At 33.0% G+C, this 20030-nt stretch overlaps 1 protein-coding gene, 1 long non-coding RNA gene and 1 pseudogene across 2 annotated transcripts; 2 read left to right on the top strand and 1 right to left on the bottom strand.

Moving 5' to 3' along the window:
- Positions 1–242: 242 nt before the first annotated feature.
- Positions 243–2699, top strand: LOC145823547 (uncharacterized). The gene is made up of 2 exons (XR_014365838.1): positions 243–1485; positions 1842–2699. It is a non-coding gene; the product is annotated as an uncharacterized LOC145823547 (long non-coding RNA).
- Positions 2700–6946: 4247 nt separating this feature from the next.
- LOC145824425 (transcription initiation factor TFIID subunit 8-like) lies at positions 6947–8301 on the top strand (annotated as a pseudogene).
- Positions 8302–8714: 413 nt separating this feature from the next.
- Positions 8715–14159, bottom strand: LOC114291227 (protein LONGIFOLIA 2). The gene is made up of 5 exons (XM_082867458.1): positions 13321–14159; positions 12176–12228; positions 10261–12096; positions 10026–10173; positions 8715–9731 (listed from the first exon to the last, which is right to left on the bottom strand). The coding sequence occupies exons 1-5, from the start codon at positions 13472–13474 to the stop codon at positions 8911–8913; spliced, it is 3012 nt and encodes a 1003-aa protein (XP_082723584.1). The 5' UTR covers positions 13475–14159; the 3' UTR covers positions 8715–8910.
- Positions 14160–20030: the final 5871 nt, after the last annotated feature.

Below are 20030 nucleotides of genomic sequence, written 5' to 3'. Positions count from 1 at the left end.
GTATGCTTTCTCTCTCTCTCTCTCTCTCTCTCTCTCTCTCTAAAAATATTCAGAGGTTTCTTGTGGGGATCTTAAAGATCTGATTGGTCCTTCTGATTTTCACTATTGATCTTAAAAATCAATACAAACATACTATATACACACATCAATTTTTATCATCGTGGTAGCTTTCGATTTATTCCCTTTCAATTTGATGCATTTGATTATTTTTATCCACTTAACTTTTTTTTTTTTTTTTGGTTTTTCATTTTCGAAAAGATTGTCACAGTTTGTCACAAGAAAATTGCATTTTTCTTTTAAGTTGTTTTTTTGTAGATGCTTTGCTCTGGTATAAATTGTCAAGTCTGCATCTTTCTCCAGTGATGTTCCAATCTTTATAAATCTTATCGTGTTATGTTTCAATCTGGATAAATGTTATCATATACTGTAAATTTCTAATTCGTTCTCCTATTTATTTATTTTTTGTAGGGGCTATGTCGAAATTCACAGCTCCAGATTCAGAGATTTTCTTTTGAAGCCAGAGCTTCTGCGGGCTATTGTGGACTCTGGATTTGAGCATCCATCTGAAGGCAAGATATTTATTCATATAGTCATTCAAATTCATAAATAGATTTTTTATGTCTTAGAATAACTATTAATTTTGTTTTTCTTTCATTCTTTCAGTTTTGGTCATAATGTCATGTTCATCTATCTGTTGATGTCTAGCTGTCTTCTTAGGCTTTTGTAGAATTTAGATTAAAGAAAAATGAGCATCTGTAATTGAAACGCATAAGCTTTGTACTTTCTGGTTGTGGTTGTCGTGGATCTCCTATTACTTAGTTTCACTTTGGTAAGTTTTAGATATTATGGCTTATTTTTAAATAGATAGTGATTATTATTGTTGTTATTTGCTGGTATTGAATATGTTGACACATTATACTTAATATTGTCTTAAAATCATGGTCAGGGTAGCTGCCTATTTTTTTTTCTCCTTTCTTTCATCTTCCAATATTTATTTTTTATTTTTTGACGATTAGCTTCTTAGATGTCATATGTCAAGCGAAATCTGGGATGGGAAAAACTGCTGTTTTTGTTCTGTCAACATTGCAGCAAATTGAGCCTGTTGCAGGTCAAGTTGCTGCCCTTGTTCTATGTCATACAAGGGAATTAGCTTACCAGGCATGTATCTAAATCGTAGGGCTTAAACCCTCATCTATTACTCTCTCTTCCTCAAACAACTCACACAGACATATATGTATGCATAGACAATCCAATTTCTATCTTATTAGTTTTCTTTCTTTTTGGTGTTTATCATTACTGCAAATCTACCATGAGTTTGAGAGGTTCAGCACTCATTTGCCAGATATCAAGGTTGCTGTTTTCTATGGCGGTGTCAATATTAAAATTCACAAGGACCTACTGAAGAATGAATGCCCTCACATTGATGTTGGAACACTTGGAAGAATACTGGCACTTGCTAGAGAAAAGGATCTTTCTCTGAGGAATGTAAGGCATTTTATCTTTCTCTAGTAACTACCATTTTTATTCAAACAAGTGTGCATCTTTTGTGTTCACTTGTTGAATTTAGGAGTTGTGTGGCTCATTACTCCATACTTGTTATTGTAACCTGGATTCTGTTTGTTGTTGATGTAACCCGGTTATTATGTTCATGTATTATGCATTTGTTGTGTTAGGTTTATGAATTTTTCTGTAAATTGTAGATTATCATCTTTATTTTGATGCATTTGCCCCATTTATGTAAATTGTTGTGCATTCTTTATTTTATACTTTGGTATAACTTTACTTTGTTTGCTGTCATATCTGATTGAGGCCTGACTATCAAAATCATTGTTTCTCTCCAGAATATCGTTGAATATCTAGAAAAATGTAGAGCTTTCTTCCAATGCTTAATAATGAACTCCCTCATCAGAGGAATTCAACTCGCAAGCAACAGTTCAATAAGTTGAGGAACCTGATGCTTATGTAATGATCAGGCAAATCATTTGATTAGCTCTTGTTTCACTTCAGAAATTCATCTACTTCTGCTTCTTGCTCTCCATGTCTTGGAGATTTTGTTAAATTACTAACCTGAACCACTTTAGGCCAATTCAGATTACAAAGAGGCATTGCTGTCAGGTAGTTTGAAGAAAACAGAGCTTTGAGTGTCAGACTAGAATCTTTGTTGTCCTGTGTAACTATCCTGACATTCAAATCTCTACCAGAAATGTTTGTTTTGAGCAGAGCTATAAGCCAGCCAACAGCAACTGTGCAATCAGCAAAAGCTCCTACTTGCTACCCAAAGCCTTAATTTGAGCATTGCACTAGCACATCAGTGTGCAGACAAAGCTTTTGCATTGAGGACTGGATTGGCTTGAAGACCTTGGACAGAGCTGGGAGAGTCAAGTACATCAGTGTGTCCGGAAATCATATCAAAATGTCCAAAAATGATATGATAAAGTATATTGTCCCTTACTTGAAGAAGGGGTTTGGGCGTCTAAAGAGGGTCGACGAAGTTCAGAAGTAAACAAAGGTTGTTGGGGAGAGAGGGATAATCCTACAGTAATGCAAAGCCACACAAAAGCGCAAAATTTAACATCCGTCACACATCAGCTGAATTTATAATTGAAGGATGAGTTTTAGTCAATGAGTTTTTTTGAGAGCAGCCTGATAAGATATTAATTTTGTTTAATCCTCTGTTATGTATAGAATTATATTTTTGAGATTGGATTATACTTGATTTGTATAGAATTTTTTTTGGAAATATTAATTTGATGTTAAATATGATTTTTTTTTTTTTTTTATGGTTGAAAGTGAAATGTGTGTGTGTTGTGAAATGGTTGCTAATTTTATCAATATATAGATAATTTTATTTATAAAATGGAAAAAAAAACTTTTGGCTACTAAATATTTGGTAGCTAAAAATAAAAATAAAATGGAAAAAAACTTTTGGCTACTAAATATTTAGTAACTAAAATAAAAGTAGACTTTAGACGACTAAGAATTTAGTAGCTAAAAAAAATAAAATGAAAAAAATAAAAAAATAAAAAGATGAAAAAAACCCTTTGGCGACTAAAACTTTGGTCGCCATAGGTACTTCAAGTTTTGGCGACCAAAGTTTTAGTAGCGGAAAATAAGATTTTTGGTGACTAAGATTTTATTTTAGGCGACTAAAAATGTTAGTCACCATTTATAGGACTTTTGGCTACTAAAAAATATTTAGTCGCCAATACCTTTCCCAACAAGTGTTCCGCGACCAGTCTAGCGACCAAAATATTTAGTCGGGCAAAGAATTTGGCGACTAAAAATTATACTTTTGGCGACTAAAAAATTAGTCGCCAAATGTGCATTTTGTTGTAGTGATTATATTGACCTCTTTTGAGGTTTAAAAAAAATATAATAAAAGCTATAATTTTGGCATAATTATATTAATATATATATATATAAGTTAAAGTGATCAAAATTAATACAAAAGGTATGAAAATACAAAAATAATAATAAAAAAATATGCATTTTAATGAAAAAGATATGATAACATTAATTATTTTTATAACTAAGGAATTTTTAATGAAAAATAGGTTAAATGTTAAGTGAATTAAAACATTAAGAGAATTTAATATAATTATATTAAATTTATGAGACTTAGGACGTGTTTGTAAAGTGGCTAAAAAAATTGTAAAGCCAAAAAGTCACTACAAAAAATCAATCTATTCCCTTTATTTTTTAGAAAAAATTAATGGAATATCCCTCTCCAACTTTGGGTAGTATGAGAGGCCTAATTTGTTTTCATTTTATTTTTATTTTTATTAGGTAAGGTCCCTCGATGAAATTTCTCTGTATCGGAGCAAAATTTCTCTATGTCAAATTTTCCCTGTGAAAATGTTGAGGGACTCCAACTATTATAAGAATATTATATGTCATTTATCTTATAAAATTTTAATATCAAATTTTTTTAAAAAATTCCATTTTTTTGTAAAAAAAAAAAAAAAACTAAAAAATCAATTCCCAAACACTTCCTTAATATATTCTTTCTAAATTTTAGAGAATATCATTGTAATTTATTTTAGAGAAAATCACACCCAATGGAATCTTTAAAAAAAATAATTATTATTTTATAAAAAAATTATGATTTTAATTATTAAAATTGGTAAAATTTTTCATTAGTGTGATTTCCCCTTTAATGAAAATTTTTAGGGTAAATTACGCTCAAATCCCCTGAGATTTATGTTTATTATAGTTCTCTTCCTCACCTTTTGGAAATTACATCTCCCTCCTAGAGATTTAAAGTTTCATTACAGATTTCTCCCTCAGCAATTTAATTTTTTTAAATACCAATTTTACCCTCACTGGATAAATTACATTGATACCCCTCATATTTTAGAAATTACAATCCCCTCCCTAAGGTTTAAAGTAACATTACTAATTGCCCCATTGGTTAGTATTAGTTGGAAAAAAAATTCATTGAAAAAAAATTAATTGGGAAAAAAAATTATTCGAAAAAAAAAAAATTGTTATTAAAATTTTTAAATTTCTGTTTAAAAACCGACGTAAACTCATTTTTTGAATTTATGTTTTTTTCTCAAATTTACAAACTAAGACAACAATTCATAAACCAAAACATTATCAAACAAGTTTTTATGACAGTTTTTAAAATTTTGTAAATACAAATTGAAACTGAAAACGAAATGGTTACCAAACAGGTTTCAGATGGTAAAAATATCATAAAATTAACAAATAATTAAATAAGTTACCAACGCAAGAAATGACTTATCAAAAGATTTTTAGACCATGTATGATTTGATTTTTAATTTTTTTTTTAAAATTAAAAATTAATTTGGTTAAGAAATAAAAAATAAAAAAATAATTATCATTTAAGTGTAAAAAATAATTATCATTTTAACTTTTGGGCAGGTTATATACATTTGTATGGCTGTTTCAATTTAATTTGTAAAAATTATTTCTAGCCACTTGAAAGGTAAAAAATAATTATCATTTTAACTTTTGGGCAGATTATATACATACATGTGGTTGTTTCAATTTAATTTGTAAAAAATTATTTCTAACCACTTGAAAGATAAAAATTATATAAAAATGATAATTATTTTTTATTTTTTATTTCTTAACCAAATTAATTTTTAATTTTTAAAAAAAAAATTTAAAAAATAAAACTATACATAGCCTAAGAATCTGTTGATAAGTCATTTCTTACGTTAGTAATTTATTTAATTATTTATTAATTTTACTACATTTTTACCATTTGGAACTTGTTTGGTAACCATTTCGTTTTCAGTTTTCAATTAATATTTACAAAAATTTTAAAAATTGTCATAAAAACTTGTTTGATAATTTTTTTAGTTTATAAATGGTTGTCTCAATTTGTAAATTTGATGAAAAAACGTAAATTCAAAAAATGAGTTTACGTTAATTTTTAAACAGAAAGTTAAAAATTTTACTAATAAAATTTTTTTTCAATTATTTTTTTTGAAATAATTTTTTTTTCAATGAATTTTTTTTTCTAACTAATACTAACCAAGGGCTAATTGGTAATGCTTCTTTAAATTTTAGAGAGGAGATTGTAATTTGGTGTCAATGTAATTTACCCAGTGAAAAAAAAATTGGTATTTAAAAAATTAAATTCTTGAGAAAAAATCTGTAATAAAACTTTAAATATCAAGGAAGGAGATATAATTTTAAAAAAGTGAGTGTCAGTGTAATTTACCCAAATTTTTTACTAATCTGCGTGTATAAAATAAGGAACACGCCCAATCCAGGGTTTAACTAGGGTTTAAAATCCTTCAACAATTCCAATCAAATAGAGAGCTTTGAACGATTCGCTCAATTACTATCACACCGAACTCATGAATCAATAGCATTTGCCCTGCAAATCACTGGTATGCATGCTCTCTATCTAGGTTTCTTTTTTTTTTTTTTTTCCTTCTAAATATTTCTATATCAAGTGTTGGTCTGTTAAACATTCATTATTGAAGCAATAAAAGAGTTGGTCTTTCTTGGATTTTTACCTGGAGGGTGTGTTTATTTGGACCGATTGGATAAGGGGATTATCGGACTGTTAGTCCTGGATACATTGTCTGGATTATTTGGTTAGACTGGATTTGTATTCTATATTTGTTTAGCTGTGGAATTAGATGTCTGGATTGGATTGGATTGTTTTTAGTGAATCCATATTTGTTTGGGATATTATGGAGTAGGATAAATGATTATTTTATCCATTTTAATTATTTATTAAGTAGTAGCAATATTAAATATAGTTTTAATATTTTAATTATTTTTAGTTAGATTAAATAAAAAATTATTTTATTTTATTTTTTGCACAATTAAATAAATTTATTTTTAAAAAATTAAATAAATTAAATATCAATAAAAATAAGTTATTTTTTAATTAAAATTTTAAATAGATTTATTTTAAATAATAATAATAATGAAATAATAAAATAAAATAAAACATCTATTAAAATTTAAATAATGAAATTAAATAAAATATAAACAAAATTTTAAAATAAAACATCAATAAAATATTTATAAAAAATTAAATAAAATTATTTTATTTTTAAATTGAGACATTTAAATTTTATTAAATTTTACTAACTATAATACATAATTAAATATCAGAGGGCAAAAAAATAATTTTATTACCTAATCCCATGGGATGGGTTATTATCCCATGTTTTCTATCCCACCCCGCTCCTATAGGATACCATAGTCCTATGAAATTAATAGTACGGAGCAAAACTTTTGAAACAAACAGCGGACTATTAGTCCCCCAATCCTTCCAAAACAAACACCCCTGAGTGAAGTGATATGAAAGTGTTGAATGTACAAGCATAGCAATTGCTTTGTTCAATTGTTTCACTTCCTGGGTGAAATGCAACAGTCTAGGTTTTTTCTTTTTTTTTTCCCCCTTCAATTTTTTCTTTTTTAAGTGTTGCTCTGTTAAAGATTTAATGTTAAAGTGATTATTCTTCGTATCAAATTTGTGAAAATCTTTGAAAAGAATTATTGGTTTTTATTGGATTTTTGCTTTTAGTGCAGTGATATGAAGTATTGAATATGAGCAATGGAGGTTGGGGAAGTGGTGCAGAGTACAAGCATAAACACACAAAGAAGATATCAGGAATCAACAATTTTCCCCAAGATTTCTGTAGTGCAAGTATGCAAGAGTGTAGGATTTCAGAGCTTCCAGCAGTCAGCCCTCAATACCCTTTCAGATGTGGCAGTTCGGTATATTCGTGAATTAGGAAAGAATGCAAGTTTCTATAAGAATTTGGCTGGCAGGACAGAGAGTAACGTGTTTGATATAGTCCAGGAGTTGGAAGATTTGGGATCATCGCATGTGTTTTTGGGTGCTTCGGATATTAATGGTAGTCTCTCTGGTTCAGGTATAGTTCAGGAGATTGCTCAGTACATTTGTGAAGCTAAGAAAATCTCTCTGGTTCACGTATAGTTCAGGAGATTGCTCAGTACATTTGTGAAGCTAAGAAAATTCTATTTGTGTATTTAATTCCTGGTTTTCTGGTCATTAAGGACCGAACGCCAACACTGAGTTTTGCACAAGTTGGTGAATCACATCCCAGTGAACATATTCCTGTTTGGTTGCCTGCATTTCCTGATCCCCAAACTTATTCACACTCGCCTTCACGGAATGAGAGAGAAGTAGATACTTAAATGGATAAAATTGAGACTGGCAAAGAGGAAAGGATGGTGGAATGGTCCTTTTTTAAATTTTCAGCAGCAGTTGGCTTGTAATGGGTCTGAACTACAGACAGTAGTTGACCCTGGAGATGCTGTTAAGGCTAAGCAAGCAACTGACAACAACCCATTTCTTGTGGCCCCTCTGACATTTTGAGAGAAGGAAGTGTAAAAAAAGTGTGGTTGTGGAAAATCATGTTTCAATGTTGGCAATGTTCGCTCCAGCTATAGAAGCAATGGAGAGCACAACATGTAATTCCAAAGAGGGTACATAAAAGGCTCTTCTGAACACAAGGCCCGCTGTGCAGTTTAAGTTTGGGATTGGCAAGAAGTCCTCAGGTACGTCAGTGAGCCTCCGGAATGAGGGTATTGACAAAATCACTTCCTGGTTCAAGGATAATAATGAGAAGGATGACAAGAAAAGCAGGGCTGAGCAAATTTTGAAGGAATCTATGGAAAACCCACAAGAATTGGTTCAGTTGTAAATTAGGTTGGTTTGATTAGAATTTGTATACTTGTTTAGGAAACTGGTAGGAGTTGCTGGTTCCAGGGTAGTCAAAGTCAAGGGGCATGGAGTTGTCTGTATATGCATATTACTGACTGCTAGAGTTTAAAAAGTTTGGAGGTATGTCTTTGATAGTGGCTGTAATAGAACCAGATAATTCATGGTTGTTTCAGACGTGTGTTCTTTCCTTCTTCTTTTCATTTTATTTTTGTATCTTGAACTTGAGGCACTGTTGAATGGAGGATATTGCTGCACCATGTCAAAGATGTGAAGGTTACAAATGTAGCAGCAATATGAAATATGTTGTCAAATATGTGGCTTGTGAGGCCAATTTTGGCACTGAATTAATCATAGAATACTAGTGCAGGCGCATGTACTCATGTGATTTGAGTGTTAGAAATTATATTCTTTGTAGCTTTCACCTTTGCATTAATAAATTTTCATATTTCCACCCAAAAAGAAATATTATGCCTTGTTCTGAATTCATTACAATTCGGTCTCTTATGAATGTATAACACATGAAAAATGAAAAAATGAAAAGCTGAAGTATTCTTATATTTACATCTTGTATAATAAACTTTGTGTTATAATTATAAACACTGGAAGATATTTTCTTTACAGGCCAGCAAACAGATGCAGTTCTCATTCATGAATTATTATGCTTTTACTCTAGAAACAAAAGAGGGAAGGAAAACATTGGAAGGGAATAGAAGATCAAAACACTACTTGGAAAAAAGTTGCCTGCAATGCTTGGTTTGCCTACATTGCAGACCAGCCAACTCACCGCTCACAACCTCACCAATCAGGTCTTTAAATATTAGGCGCTCGATGTCTAATACTACCCCTGGAACCTCGGTATGGCAGTCTTCCCAATTTTGTGTTTGATGCTTCATATCCTCACTTAAGATGCTTATCAAACCATCAACCTCATCACCTAAGCTACATTTGGGTTTAGCTTGCAGATGATCCATCTCCGAACACAATTCTTTCAGAAGCTTCTGTCCACTGAGGCTTTTTACTCCCAGTTTGTTTGGAGAGATCCATGGCTCAGAAAAACCTAATGAACTTACTTTGTGGACTAGGATCTCATTGACAGTATCAAATATAAGTTTTCTGTGGATTTTCTGATTGAATTTTGATTTGTCAATCTTTTCAGTGCTGCGTTCATCATCTGGAAGTTCAATCCTGCCCTTAGTTTGTTCCAGGACAAGGAACAAATTAGGGTTGATCAAATGGCCCGATGGGTGGAACTGAATGATTGTCGAGCTTGAGCCTAGATCTTTGAGCATTATTCCGGATGCCAACAATATCTCGGTAATGTATCTATGCTCTGGATTTTTGTTCTCACAAAGAGATGCAATGTAATCTGTAGAAGCTTCATTGTGTGTGGAGTTCACTTGTCTGAGCTTATGAACCAAGTGCTTGATGTTTTCTAATTTTTCTCGACCAAAGTCAGGGCTGAGATGTGGTCTTTTGCGGTTCAGCAAGTCATGTAGATCTACCAAATTCCATTCCGCTTCATCAGAATTTAGGGTCTCCTCATCTGTATCAAAAATTAAAAAAAAAAAAAAAAGGAGCGACGACAAATAAAGAAGTTCCATTAGTTTCTTTCCATGAAATGAAACATTTATTGAGTAAAGAAGACACAATCACTCAAGTTGAAGCTGTATCTTTGTGTTTCCTGAATCATGTTTACTCTTTTACTAGTTAAGTGTGCTCAATCTGTCAGTGTATGTCAAGTGTGGCCATTGTTTCACTCTCCAGTGTTAGAAATATGATCATCTATAGTATGAATGTGCAATATTTAATTAAAATGTCTCACATGTCAAGGGCTCACCTTTAAAAGCATTTGATTTCTTCTTTACAGGAGACGGTGATTCTTCTCCGTAGAATGTAATATCAAGAACAGAGACAGGGCTTGGTTGTTCCAAGGTGGCTGTTGTTAGTTCAGCTTTTGATCTGTCTTTAATCAACCTTGCCACTATCTGAGTGGAAAAAAAGGAAGAGCCTGTTAACCACTTGATTGGAGTGACAATTATGAAAACAGAACAAACAAGAGTAATGACACATACCTCATTTTTCTGATTCTTGTGCAGGTTTGCACCATTGATTTCTTTGGAGCGATCAGTGCTTGTGACTTCTATGTCCGTAGTCTCTGAGGCCAAACTTGTATTGCTTTCTGATTGTACAGAAATCGCATCACCTTGGTGACTCAGGTGTCTTGTTTCACTACTGAACTCAGTCAATTGATCATCACTGTGTTGCAAATTGGGAGATTTGGGCTTGAATTTTCTACTTGGGGAACCTGCTTGTATTTGCTGCTTAGTCAAATGCCTTCTGGCCCTGCGTGAATCAGATGTCTGGATGGTTGGATGAGATTGCTTCTCCATCCCATGCTTCTTCTGTTGTAGTCTTGGGCTCACAGTTGTTGAGTTCCTTCCGGAGAAGGTGGGATTCCCTACACTTCTGGCGTTGGTTCTCTTATCCATGGATTGGACAGGCCGGCATGAAGGTTCTCTAAAATGGTTGTTTCTCGGAGTCAGATCTTTGGCTGTTTGTTTGTCAACGGAATCCTTTCTGCTATCTGTATTACTTCTGGTCCGGAGTATGTGGAGGCCCGATATACCCTCAATTGGGATTGCAGTGGAACCCGCATTTCTCGGTTTTTGAACAACTTTAGCGGGTTTTATGATCACAATAGAGGATTCTGATTTCATGGTGGGAGTAATCTGGCTGCGCTGCATTGGTAATATAGAATTCTGACCAAAGTTGCGGTAATTTGGGATGGGAGTGCTTGTTTGAGGCTCTGAATCTGAGGCATCTAGCTTCTCCTTAGTTTTTTGCATTGCTTCAGGTATCTGTTTAAGAGCTCTCAGATCCTTGCCAGATCTTTTAAACTCAAGTTCTGTCAACCTTTTCTCAATTTCATTGTAAACAGAAGGGCATGAATTTTGGGTCTTTGTGTGAGCTTCCCGATATATGAAAACTGGTTTGCGACTGCCTCGATTCCCTTCTGGCTGCCTCCAAGGAGCTGGTTCTAGTGGAAATTTTGATTTTGCTTTAACATTTCTCAACTGAGGCGAGGCAGGTTCTCTCTGGAGAGTTCTTGGAGACCTCGAAACTTGGTTATGCCTGCTTTCATCAGCTTTTCTTGATGAATTTGAAATTGTATCAAGACCCTCATCAGGGAAACATTTAATCTTCCTTTCCTGATCGTCTTTACCGGACACAGAATCCGGAAAAACCTCTAATCCCATTAACTTTGCTACCACACTAGTTGGTTGTTTAGTACTTTCTGGCTCAATGGTCTTCCCATTTCTCCTCTGTAGATCATCTAAAAGATAGTTTGATCTGGATTCAAAAGCAGATCTCCTGATGGATCCTTCTCTACTGTCCAATGATAGTCTTGGGAAGAGCTCTTTGAGCTTTATGGAAGATTTCCATGTATCTCGTGATTCCCTTCCATCATAAGAGAACCGAGGGGCATCCTTTAGTGACAATGCCCGAGACTTCTCTTTGTTGGAACTTTGAGGTGCTTCACGAAGCTTAGCAATAACTCGAAACGATCCATCCAGACTAGAAACTTCCGGATTTACAGATTTAGACAGCTGCAATGGCCTTGGGGAATCTACATTCTTCACAACATGTCTCACTCCTTTCACTTTAGTCTTGAGTGATAACCCATATGTTTCCCTGGAGATTGAGTCCTTGACAACATCCCGGAGATCAAGGGACTGTTTGGTTCCAGGGAAAATGCTATGGCCGAAGGAAGATGGTTCAGGATGAGCTATTTTATTGCAATCAACTGACGAAAATGTAGATGAACAAGAGGATGAAACAGAGGTTCTGGAGGATTCGACTGAGACTCTCTGCTTCTCTTTCACGGCCTCCTCCTTTGGGAGATTTTCCTGAAATTAAGCCATACATACTTTGAGTACTTGTACTGAAGATCACCTATGGTAAGCAATTTAGTTTTTACAATCTTACTATGGTTTCCTGCGTCATACTGCTGGATTCCATTCCATGGTTGCCACTTTGACCTGCACAAAATCTTGAAATATTAGAAGCTAGTGATGGTAAAAAAATTTAGATATTTTACATTTGTCATTAGCAGAAATGAATACATACTCAAGTTTGCAAAGAAAAGCAATATTTAGAATTTTTAGACAAAGCAATGCGAATAAAAGGACAATAAAGCATCTATAACCCATATACAAGCAGTGGTCCTCATATATATATAGATGTATTTATTTTTTTGATCTTGAGAAGTAGTAGTCTACAGTTTTCTTATTTTTTTTAGTCGTCTACATTTTGAACCACTAAATGTAGATGATTTTAGAACAATGACAATGCTTCAGTGGAGTACCTGCAAATCACCTAAATATGGATAAAAGGTGTCTTTTGAGAACCTTGCAATGTTGTGAATTCTGTATCTTTTAGAACTGTAAATTGTCTATAAGCATTTACCAATTTATGGATACTTGGCAGAGTCTCAATCTCTAGGCACTAGTGATCAATTCTAGTTTAATTTTTTTTCCACTTCATTTAGTAATTGATCATTAATATGCATGCAAGATGGGAAAATGCAAGAAATCGAATCCCACAACAGAATTATTGACAATATGGTAAGTGCTAACTGACTACTTCACCAAAGAAATACATAATATATATATATATATATGTATATATTGTTGTGGGTGTCTCATATTCTCCCTGGTTTGTGATTATGAACTGTTTGCAACCCTGTTCTTGTTGTATTCCAATCTTAGTATATATTAATGGTTATTTCTGGGATCAGGGTAATGAGATTAGAGTGAACTCTTGTAACAGACAGCTTTGAGAGAGACAGCCTCTCCTTATAATGTCTCCTCCTTTCATAGTGAAACCCTCTGCTGTTCTTTGCCTGTGGACATAGACTTACAACTGAACCACATGTATCTTACTATTCTTGTGTTATTCTGTTTTACCTTCTCGTTTTTGTTTATTTCTTCATAACATATTTCAATGTCACAATTGGAATTTTGCATCAGGAAACATGAACTTACAGAGCCAATATAGAATGCATATAGCTTGAAGCAACTAAGGTATAGCTGAAATTGAACACTACATAGGATAAGAAAGATAGAAAATACCTGGAGGTAGTCTCTTCTGGTTTTGGCTGCTGATTCGGCGTTTGCTGAGAAAATGCCGGCCATCAAAGAACTGAAATATTCCATTCATGCAACCTATCTGCTTCTGCAAATCTCTGTTTTCATCCCTGAAAGAATTTAGAAGCTTTCCAGACATCTCCACCTCTTTTCTTCAATTCTAAAAGCCCAAAAACTTATGCCATCTGAGCTTTCATTTCTCTCCTTAAACTCTCCTGGAAAATGAATAAATCCCAGAAAACCCAATAGAGTAGCTGGTTTTTGACTTTTCTAAGAGATTTAGAACATAGCATCCATTCAAGTAATGGCAATGTTTCCAGCTTATAACATGTCAAAGACAGTACATTTCGGCTTTCTTTATAGAACTCTGCTCTCCTTAGCTGAACTGACTGATACTTCTTTTGCGTTTAGGATTTTGGAGAAGAGTCTGAGAAACGAAAGAGGATGAAATAACAGATATAAAGAGGGAGAGGGATGAACTGAAATAAAATAAATGTTTTTTTGTTTTTATTTTTGTGTGTTTTACAGAAAAAGGCAGACAATATCTACTGTGAAACACAAAAGGAATAAAAAAAAAAGAAAAAGAAATGACCCTACACCTAACTGTTTCCACTAATCTATCCCCCACCTTCAAAATGACTATCAATTTAAACTTGAGGGAAAATCTGCAGACCCAAGAAGAGATGTTTTTTTTTTTTTTTTTTTTGGGGGGGGGTGGGGGGAGGTGTGGTTTTTTCACATGCCAAACAAGTTTATGCCTTTGTCTTTTGGCTCTCTCAAGGAAAGAATGCTATAGAGGGTAGAGTTTTGGAAGGGGATGTGGTGCAATATATGAAGGCATTGTGTAATTTATTGGGGGTGAGACAGTAGTGGCATTTTTAAAGATGAGTGCGTGTGTGTGTATTTGTGTGAGAGAGAGAGGGAGGGAGAGAGACGAGCAAAATATGTGGGTCAGATCTGGTGCATTTGCTTATTAGTTTCTTCCACTTTTCTTGAGGACAAAATAATGTGGGTGGGTCTTGAATCTGGACGGGCATGTGGAGTCTGTCAGATAGTGAAGGAAAAAATAGGAAGTGGATTTATGTACTGGCAAAGGCCTTTTTCAACCAGTCCCCAGTTGAATTTACCTAACTACCCTCCAGTATATTCTCATTTTGAGCCACCTGAATGAATATCCTGATGGTAGGGAGAAGAGAAAGCCCTCATATTATGCGCACTTTCTATCTATGTTGGACTATATAATACAATACAGAAGAGAAAACCCTTATACTATGTGCACTTGCCATCTATGTAGGACTATGTAATACAATTCAATGGTCTAAAATTAATTTTTTTTTTCCCATAGTTTGTTCTAATGTTGGGTGATTATACAAGAAATTAGTATAATTTTCATGATTTTGAAATTTTGAAACAAGATTAAGTCCTAATAATCTCATTTCAAGGTTTAAGTTTAATGGAATTGGATGTTTTAACCATCTGATTTGTCTCACTTTCCTAGCGGATGATTAACCGTTGGCCTTCGATCATCATCAAAACATGTTGATAGTATTACTTTTTTTTTCTTATTTCACATGCAAATTTGGGCGAATGCTATGTATTTCCTTTTCATGTATATATTACTCAAATTGATATCCTTCAAATATAATTATCTTGCTTGGTATCATATTTTTTATTTTTTTTTATTTTTTTTGGTGCATGCTATCTAACTTTTTTATTTCATTTTCATTCTTAACAATGAAAATTCAGGCGTGTAATGCTTGTGTATTTTTTTTTTTTTCGGGGTAGGTGAATGGAGTTGCTGATATTTACTTTTGCTACACCATCATTAGGTTTTAAATGCTTGCTATTATTGAGGGTTGCAGAAGCCATAAATTTCTACTTCCAGAGCTGCTGGTGAAGAAGATCCATGGACAGAATAGAAGGCAATGGTGAAGAGCTCAGAACAAAATTGTACTGTAAGATTTATGTGGATACTAGACTTCGTCTGTGTGCATCTTTAATTGGTATAAAAATATGTGTGTGTGTGAGAGAGAGAGAGAGAGAGAGAGAGAGAGAGAGAGATCTTCACCCAATGCAAGCATACTAGCTATAGTAACCTATGAATTTACAAGCAGAGCATGGTCCATTATACAGGTACCATAATTTATCTGCGGATGAGGGAGCTAGATTACACTAAATAATCTTGCTTTGGTTCAAATTTTGTGACTTGGGATTTACCTGAATGCTTTTTTTTTTTTTTTTTTTTTCTTTACACCAAAAATATTCTTAATTTTTTTATAATACCGTTTTACCCCAAAGTTAAATTACCAAAAGAGAACCCCTAGCCAGCCAGCCACCCCAGTCCATCTTTCCCTCCCCAACCACCTCCTGCAACCTCCTTTTCCTTTTTTCGGACACCTTCCCTCGCCTCACCTCCTCTAGAAGAGCTCTCTCTCCTTCCTTCCCCGTCAACTTGACCTCCTTCCTTTTTCTTCTTCTCCTACTACGGCAAATTGCCACCAACCCCTTTCATAAAACCCTAGATTTGCAAATTGCCGCCACTCCTTTCCTTCTCTCTCTCTGTGCGAGCCATAGTGTGCAGTGGGGTTAGACAGTTTTGATGGGACGGAAATGAATAGGTGGGGACACCAAGGACCGAAGGGGAGGTGTGGGGAGGCTAGCAGTAGGGAGGGAAAGAGAGGGGTAGCGAAGGTGGCATCGATAGACCGGTTGTGTAGTAGTGGGCGGCGGTAAGGTGGGAATTAACTGAATTATTCAATGAAAATCAACAAAATTCAAATTTTGGATTGGTGTATGGTGTGTCCAACTATTTTATTTAAATTTATTTATTTATTTATTTATTTTTGTGCCTCGTCGTACAATAACATTTTGTTGCAAAATTACAAATATACCCTTCTCTGGATATCTCACCTAATCCTATATGCAAATAAAATGCTGCCCGTGTTGAAGCTTGGAATGGGTAAAAAATTTCTTGATGAAGTCCAATTTCAAAGAATTCAAAAATATACAGATAAAGAACAGCAACATGGCTCACATGAAATGGTGGTTATTTATGGTTACATTTGTTTTGAATTGATGCATCAAATTCATAATTCATTACATTTGATGTCACGTGGGGACAACTAAAACACCTAATTGCTGTTCAGTGCTTTATTGTGTATAAGATGATGTTACGGAGACAGAGAGATCAATATGAAATTTCACAGCTAGCATTTGAACTACATTTAGCATTCACACACACACACAGTTGTACATTGAAGTAATTCAAATATTGCAGGTGGTTTGAAGTTTGGTCACAATAGGTTATGCATATTAGAGTTTGCCAAACTAAACTAGAAATCATGTTAAAATTCATCTAAATTCATAAATGAGTTTTAAATAGGTTGCATATTACAAATTTATCTAAAATTGAATTTAAATAGTTGAACATGAGTACTTGTTTAGTTTCAATTAAAAAAAACAAAGAAAGGAACCTACCACTACTACCACCCCACCATCTCCATCACCTCCACCACTTCAACGCCACCTTCACCTCCACTTTCACTTTAACAAATTAAGGTTCTACAGATAAAAATTTATGGTTGAAATCGCTTTTTTGAACGAAATATTTTAGTTGTCAAAAATATCATTATTGTATTTTTATTGACAAAATTAGACATTTAACAATAAATTACTATTCTCTTGGGATCAAATTTTTTTGTTTGAAAAAGTAAACTTCTGGTACTAAATTATTTTATCCGTATAATAACATTTATAAGCAATATTTTAAAATTTTTGTTGCTAAAAGTAATTTTTTCAACTTCTCTAACAACGGGAGTTGATCCCTTAATTTTATAATAAATTTCAATTTTGGACACGAAAAGGTTTAGTCCATAAAATCCCTATATGTTATAGTGCCTACTACCACCACCACCACCACCTCCTCCACCTCTCAAAGTAGATGAGTTGGTCAAGTTGATTTATCTGACTTACCCAATTCAATTCAACTCGTTTACTATATAGGTCATTCTTGAATTGAGTTATTTCAATTCATAATCCATTTCAACAGTTGTACAATGAAGTTGAGAGAGGTTATTAAAAAGTCAAATTAATCAAGAAACAGCTGTTATGGGGGTGTTTCTGCACTGTTTCTGAGACACATGGCTTCCCACCACATTAAACCTTTGTCAAGAAATTGCTTGTTTCTCACCTGTCAATCACTTAATGCCTTTGTAGTAGTGGCTCACAATCTTTCTTCTCCCTATCATCTCATATATGATTTATGACAATGATAGTTGTAATTTTAATTCTTCATCACTTCAATGCTTCAGGGAGAGAGAGAAATTGTCTAGTTTGAACCTGGGGTGGGTGATCCAATGGAAAAGATTTGGATATGATTATGAAATAATTTTAGAGATTTCATGTTTGATTTTTATTATTTTGGTATAAAATGTGGGGAAAAAAAAGAAGAAATAATTATCATTTTTATTTAGATGAGAAAAGAAAAAATTATTTGTCTTTTCTTACTAGTCATTCATAAAGACATTAAAAAATAACTTTCATTCGAGTAAAATAAACAGTACATTAAAATGTGAAACACTTAAACTTAAACCATGCATGTAATTTACGACAAGTGATTGTACCTATTCAAAATTTATTCATAAAGTTTTATCTTGTATGTGAGTGTCAATCAATTGAAGTCTCTATCATAAAAATTACAAAATATAAAATGAGAGAGAGAGAGAGAGAGAGATTGATTCTCATTTGTTGATAATATATGTCACATGAGAGCTAGTGAGCTAAGCATGATTGATAGAGCAATGCATATTGTTTATAATAATACTCGTGAGTGTGCTTATGACTAAAATAAAGGTCATAAATTCTTTGTGTGATAATTTATTCAATTTTAAGGATGTTCCATTGAAGGATATGTAAGCCATTGTCTACAAACTTACACCTCAGAGCATTTCTAACAATATTTTTTTATTTTTTTCTTTAATTATATTTGGTGAACATATTCCCATTTTAGCACCCCCAGACAAGAAAAAGAAAAAAATCAAATTTCAATTTTCACATTGTTAAATTGCTTGTTAGTAAGATCTTGTTAAATAAGTAAAGATGGATTTTATTTTTGTTAGTAATATTAAATTGCTTATTGGATAAAAAATAAAATAAAAAATAAAAAGTACTTTCAGGTTTCAGTTATGGGTATACATTTTCATATTTTTATTTAATTAAAAGAAAATAGAAAGATTTGAAGCATTTAATCCAATGGAACTAAAATGTAAATTGAAATAAAAGAAATGTATATGGGTGTCAAAGTGAAGTTTAAAAAATGTTTGCACCAATATAACATTTTGAAAGACTAATGGATTGGCTTGACAGATAAGACGTTCTCTTACTAGATGGAATGTCTCAATTCCAATTTTATTGTTATGAATGCAAATTTTATTTTTTTTTTCGATTTCCCTCTTACCGATTATATATATATTAACATTTTAGAGGAACTTCCACATATTAGCCTTGTTTCGTGTAGTTCATTTAAGGTAGAATTTGATAATGAAAAAATTAAAGTAAAAAGCACCTTTTTCTAGTTTGAATAATCAATTTTGTTTCGACCAATTTAAGTTATTTTTACTTTATAAAACAAAAGTTGAACCAAATACTAACACAATTTTTTTTTTTTATTTTATTTGTAGAAAGTCATAAATAGCTCAATAAACAACCCTAAACAAGGCCATGGGCCATTATATACACAATTGGAGATGGTTGAGATAGAAAGAGATGCACATGCCAAAGTGGATAAAGTGAAGAGATGACATGAGGGATGCCTTGGTTTCATGAAGCAGAGACCAACTAAAGCTATATCTTTGCATCAATAATCCTAAACTATGTTCCAAGAAGCTACTACGTATGTACCCCATCAAGCCCACTATGATTGACACACATGATGTCCCAACCCACCAAATCACCATGTGCATTAACACATTAAATAATCTATAGGTGGGGTTTAATATAAGTCAATCAATTTAGAAAAGGTCTTATTTTAATGGTTTTACTGAATCATATAATATACTGGTTTTATTAAATCATATAATATACAATTATGATATCATGAGAAAAGAAAGCGAGATTCAAATGTGGCAACTTTTTAATGCAAGGTAGATAATTATTCAATCACAAAAAGGGCCCAAGATTGTGTGACCCTTAAACAAGGAATAGTTCCGTGTGTGGGGGTTAAGTCAATATTCCATCTTATGCCCATCATCACATGAGAGAGAACTTTTCAAATCTTAAGATCTAAGTTTCTTATTATTTTTTATTTTGACGTTTTGACATTTTAAAATTTTATTCTAATTTAGGCCAAGTTTGGGTACTTCCAAAAAAGTCAAAAAGTCAAAAAGTTACTCAAAAAGTTAAAAAGTTAACACTATTCACCAAAAGTCAACAATTATGGCTGCACAACTCCCAATTCAAATTTTTCCCTACAAATCAATTTTTACAATTTTTTATTATACATTTTTCAATAAAAAGTCAAAAAGTTAACCCAAACATCCATATTTTCAACCTCAATTTTTTAGTCCAAAAAGACAAAAAGTACACTTTTTTAGTCTTCCTAAACTTGGCCTTAGTCTAAGTGGTTAGGAAAAATGAATGAGATGCTTGATATTATACCCTGCTATAGGAGTTGAAGCGTTAAAAGGCTCCATACAGTA

The sequence above is a fragment of the Camellia sinensis genome, chromosome 4 (assembly GCF_055761805.1).
Source record: "Camellia sinensis isolate YWXY chromosome 4, ASM5576180v1, whole genome shotgun sequence".
NCBI lineage: Eukaryota > Viridiplantae > Streptophyta > Magnoliopsida > Ericales > Theaceae > Camellia > Camellia sinensis.
This window is presented reverse-complemented; position numbering and strand designations above follow the sequence as displayed.

Bases quoted from the DNA above. Each gene is read 5' to 3' on its own strand.
- LOC114291227 (XM_082867458.1), bottom strand. From the start codon at position 13,474: ATGTCTGGAAAGCTTCTAAATTCTTTCAGGGATGAAAACAGAGATTTG. The intron at 12,229-13,320 runs GTATTTTCTATC...GATTTTGTGCAG, and splicing joins CCAGAAGAGACTACCTCCAG to GTCAAAGTGGCAACCATGGA. The intron at 12,097-12,175 runs GTAAGATTGTAA...GCTTAATTTCAG, and splicing joins GTATGACGCAGGAAACCATA to GAAAATCTCCCAAAGGAGGA.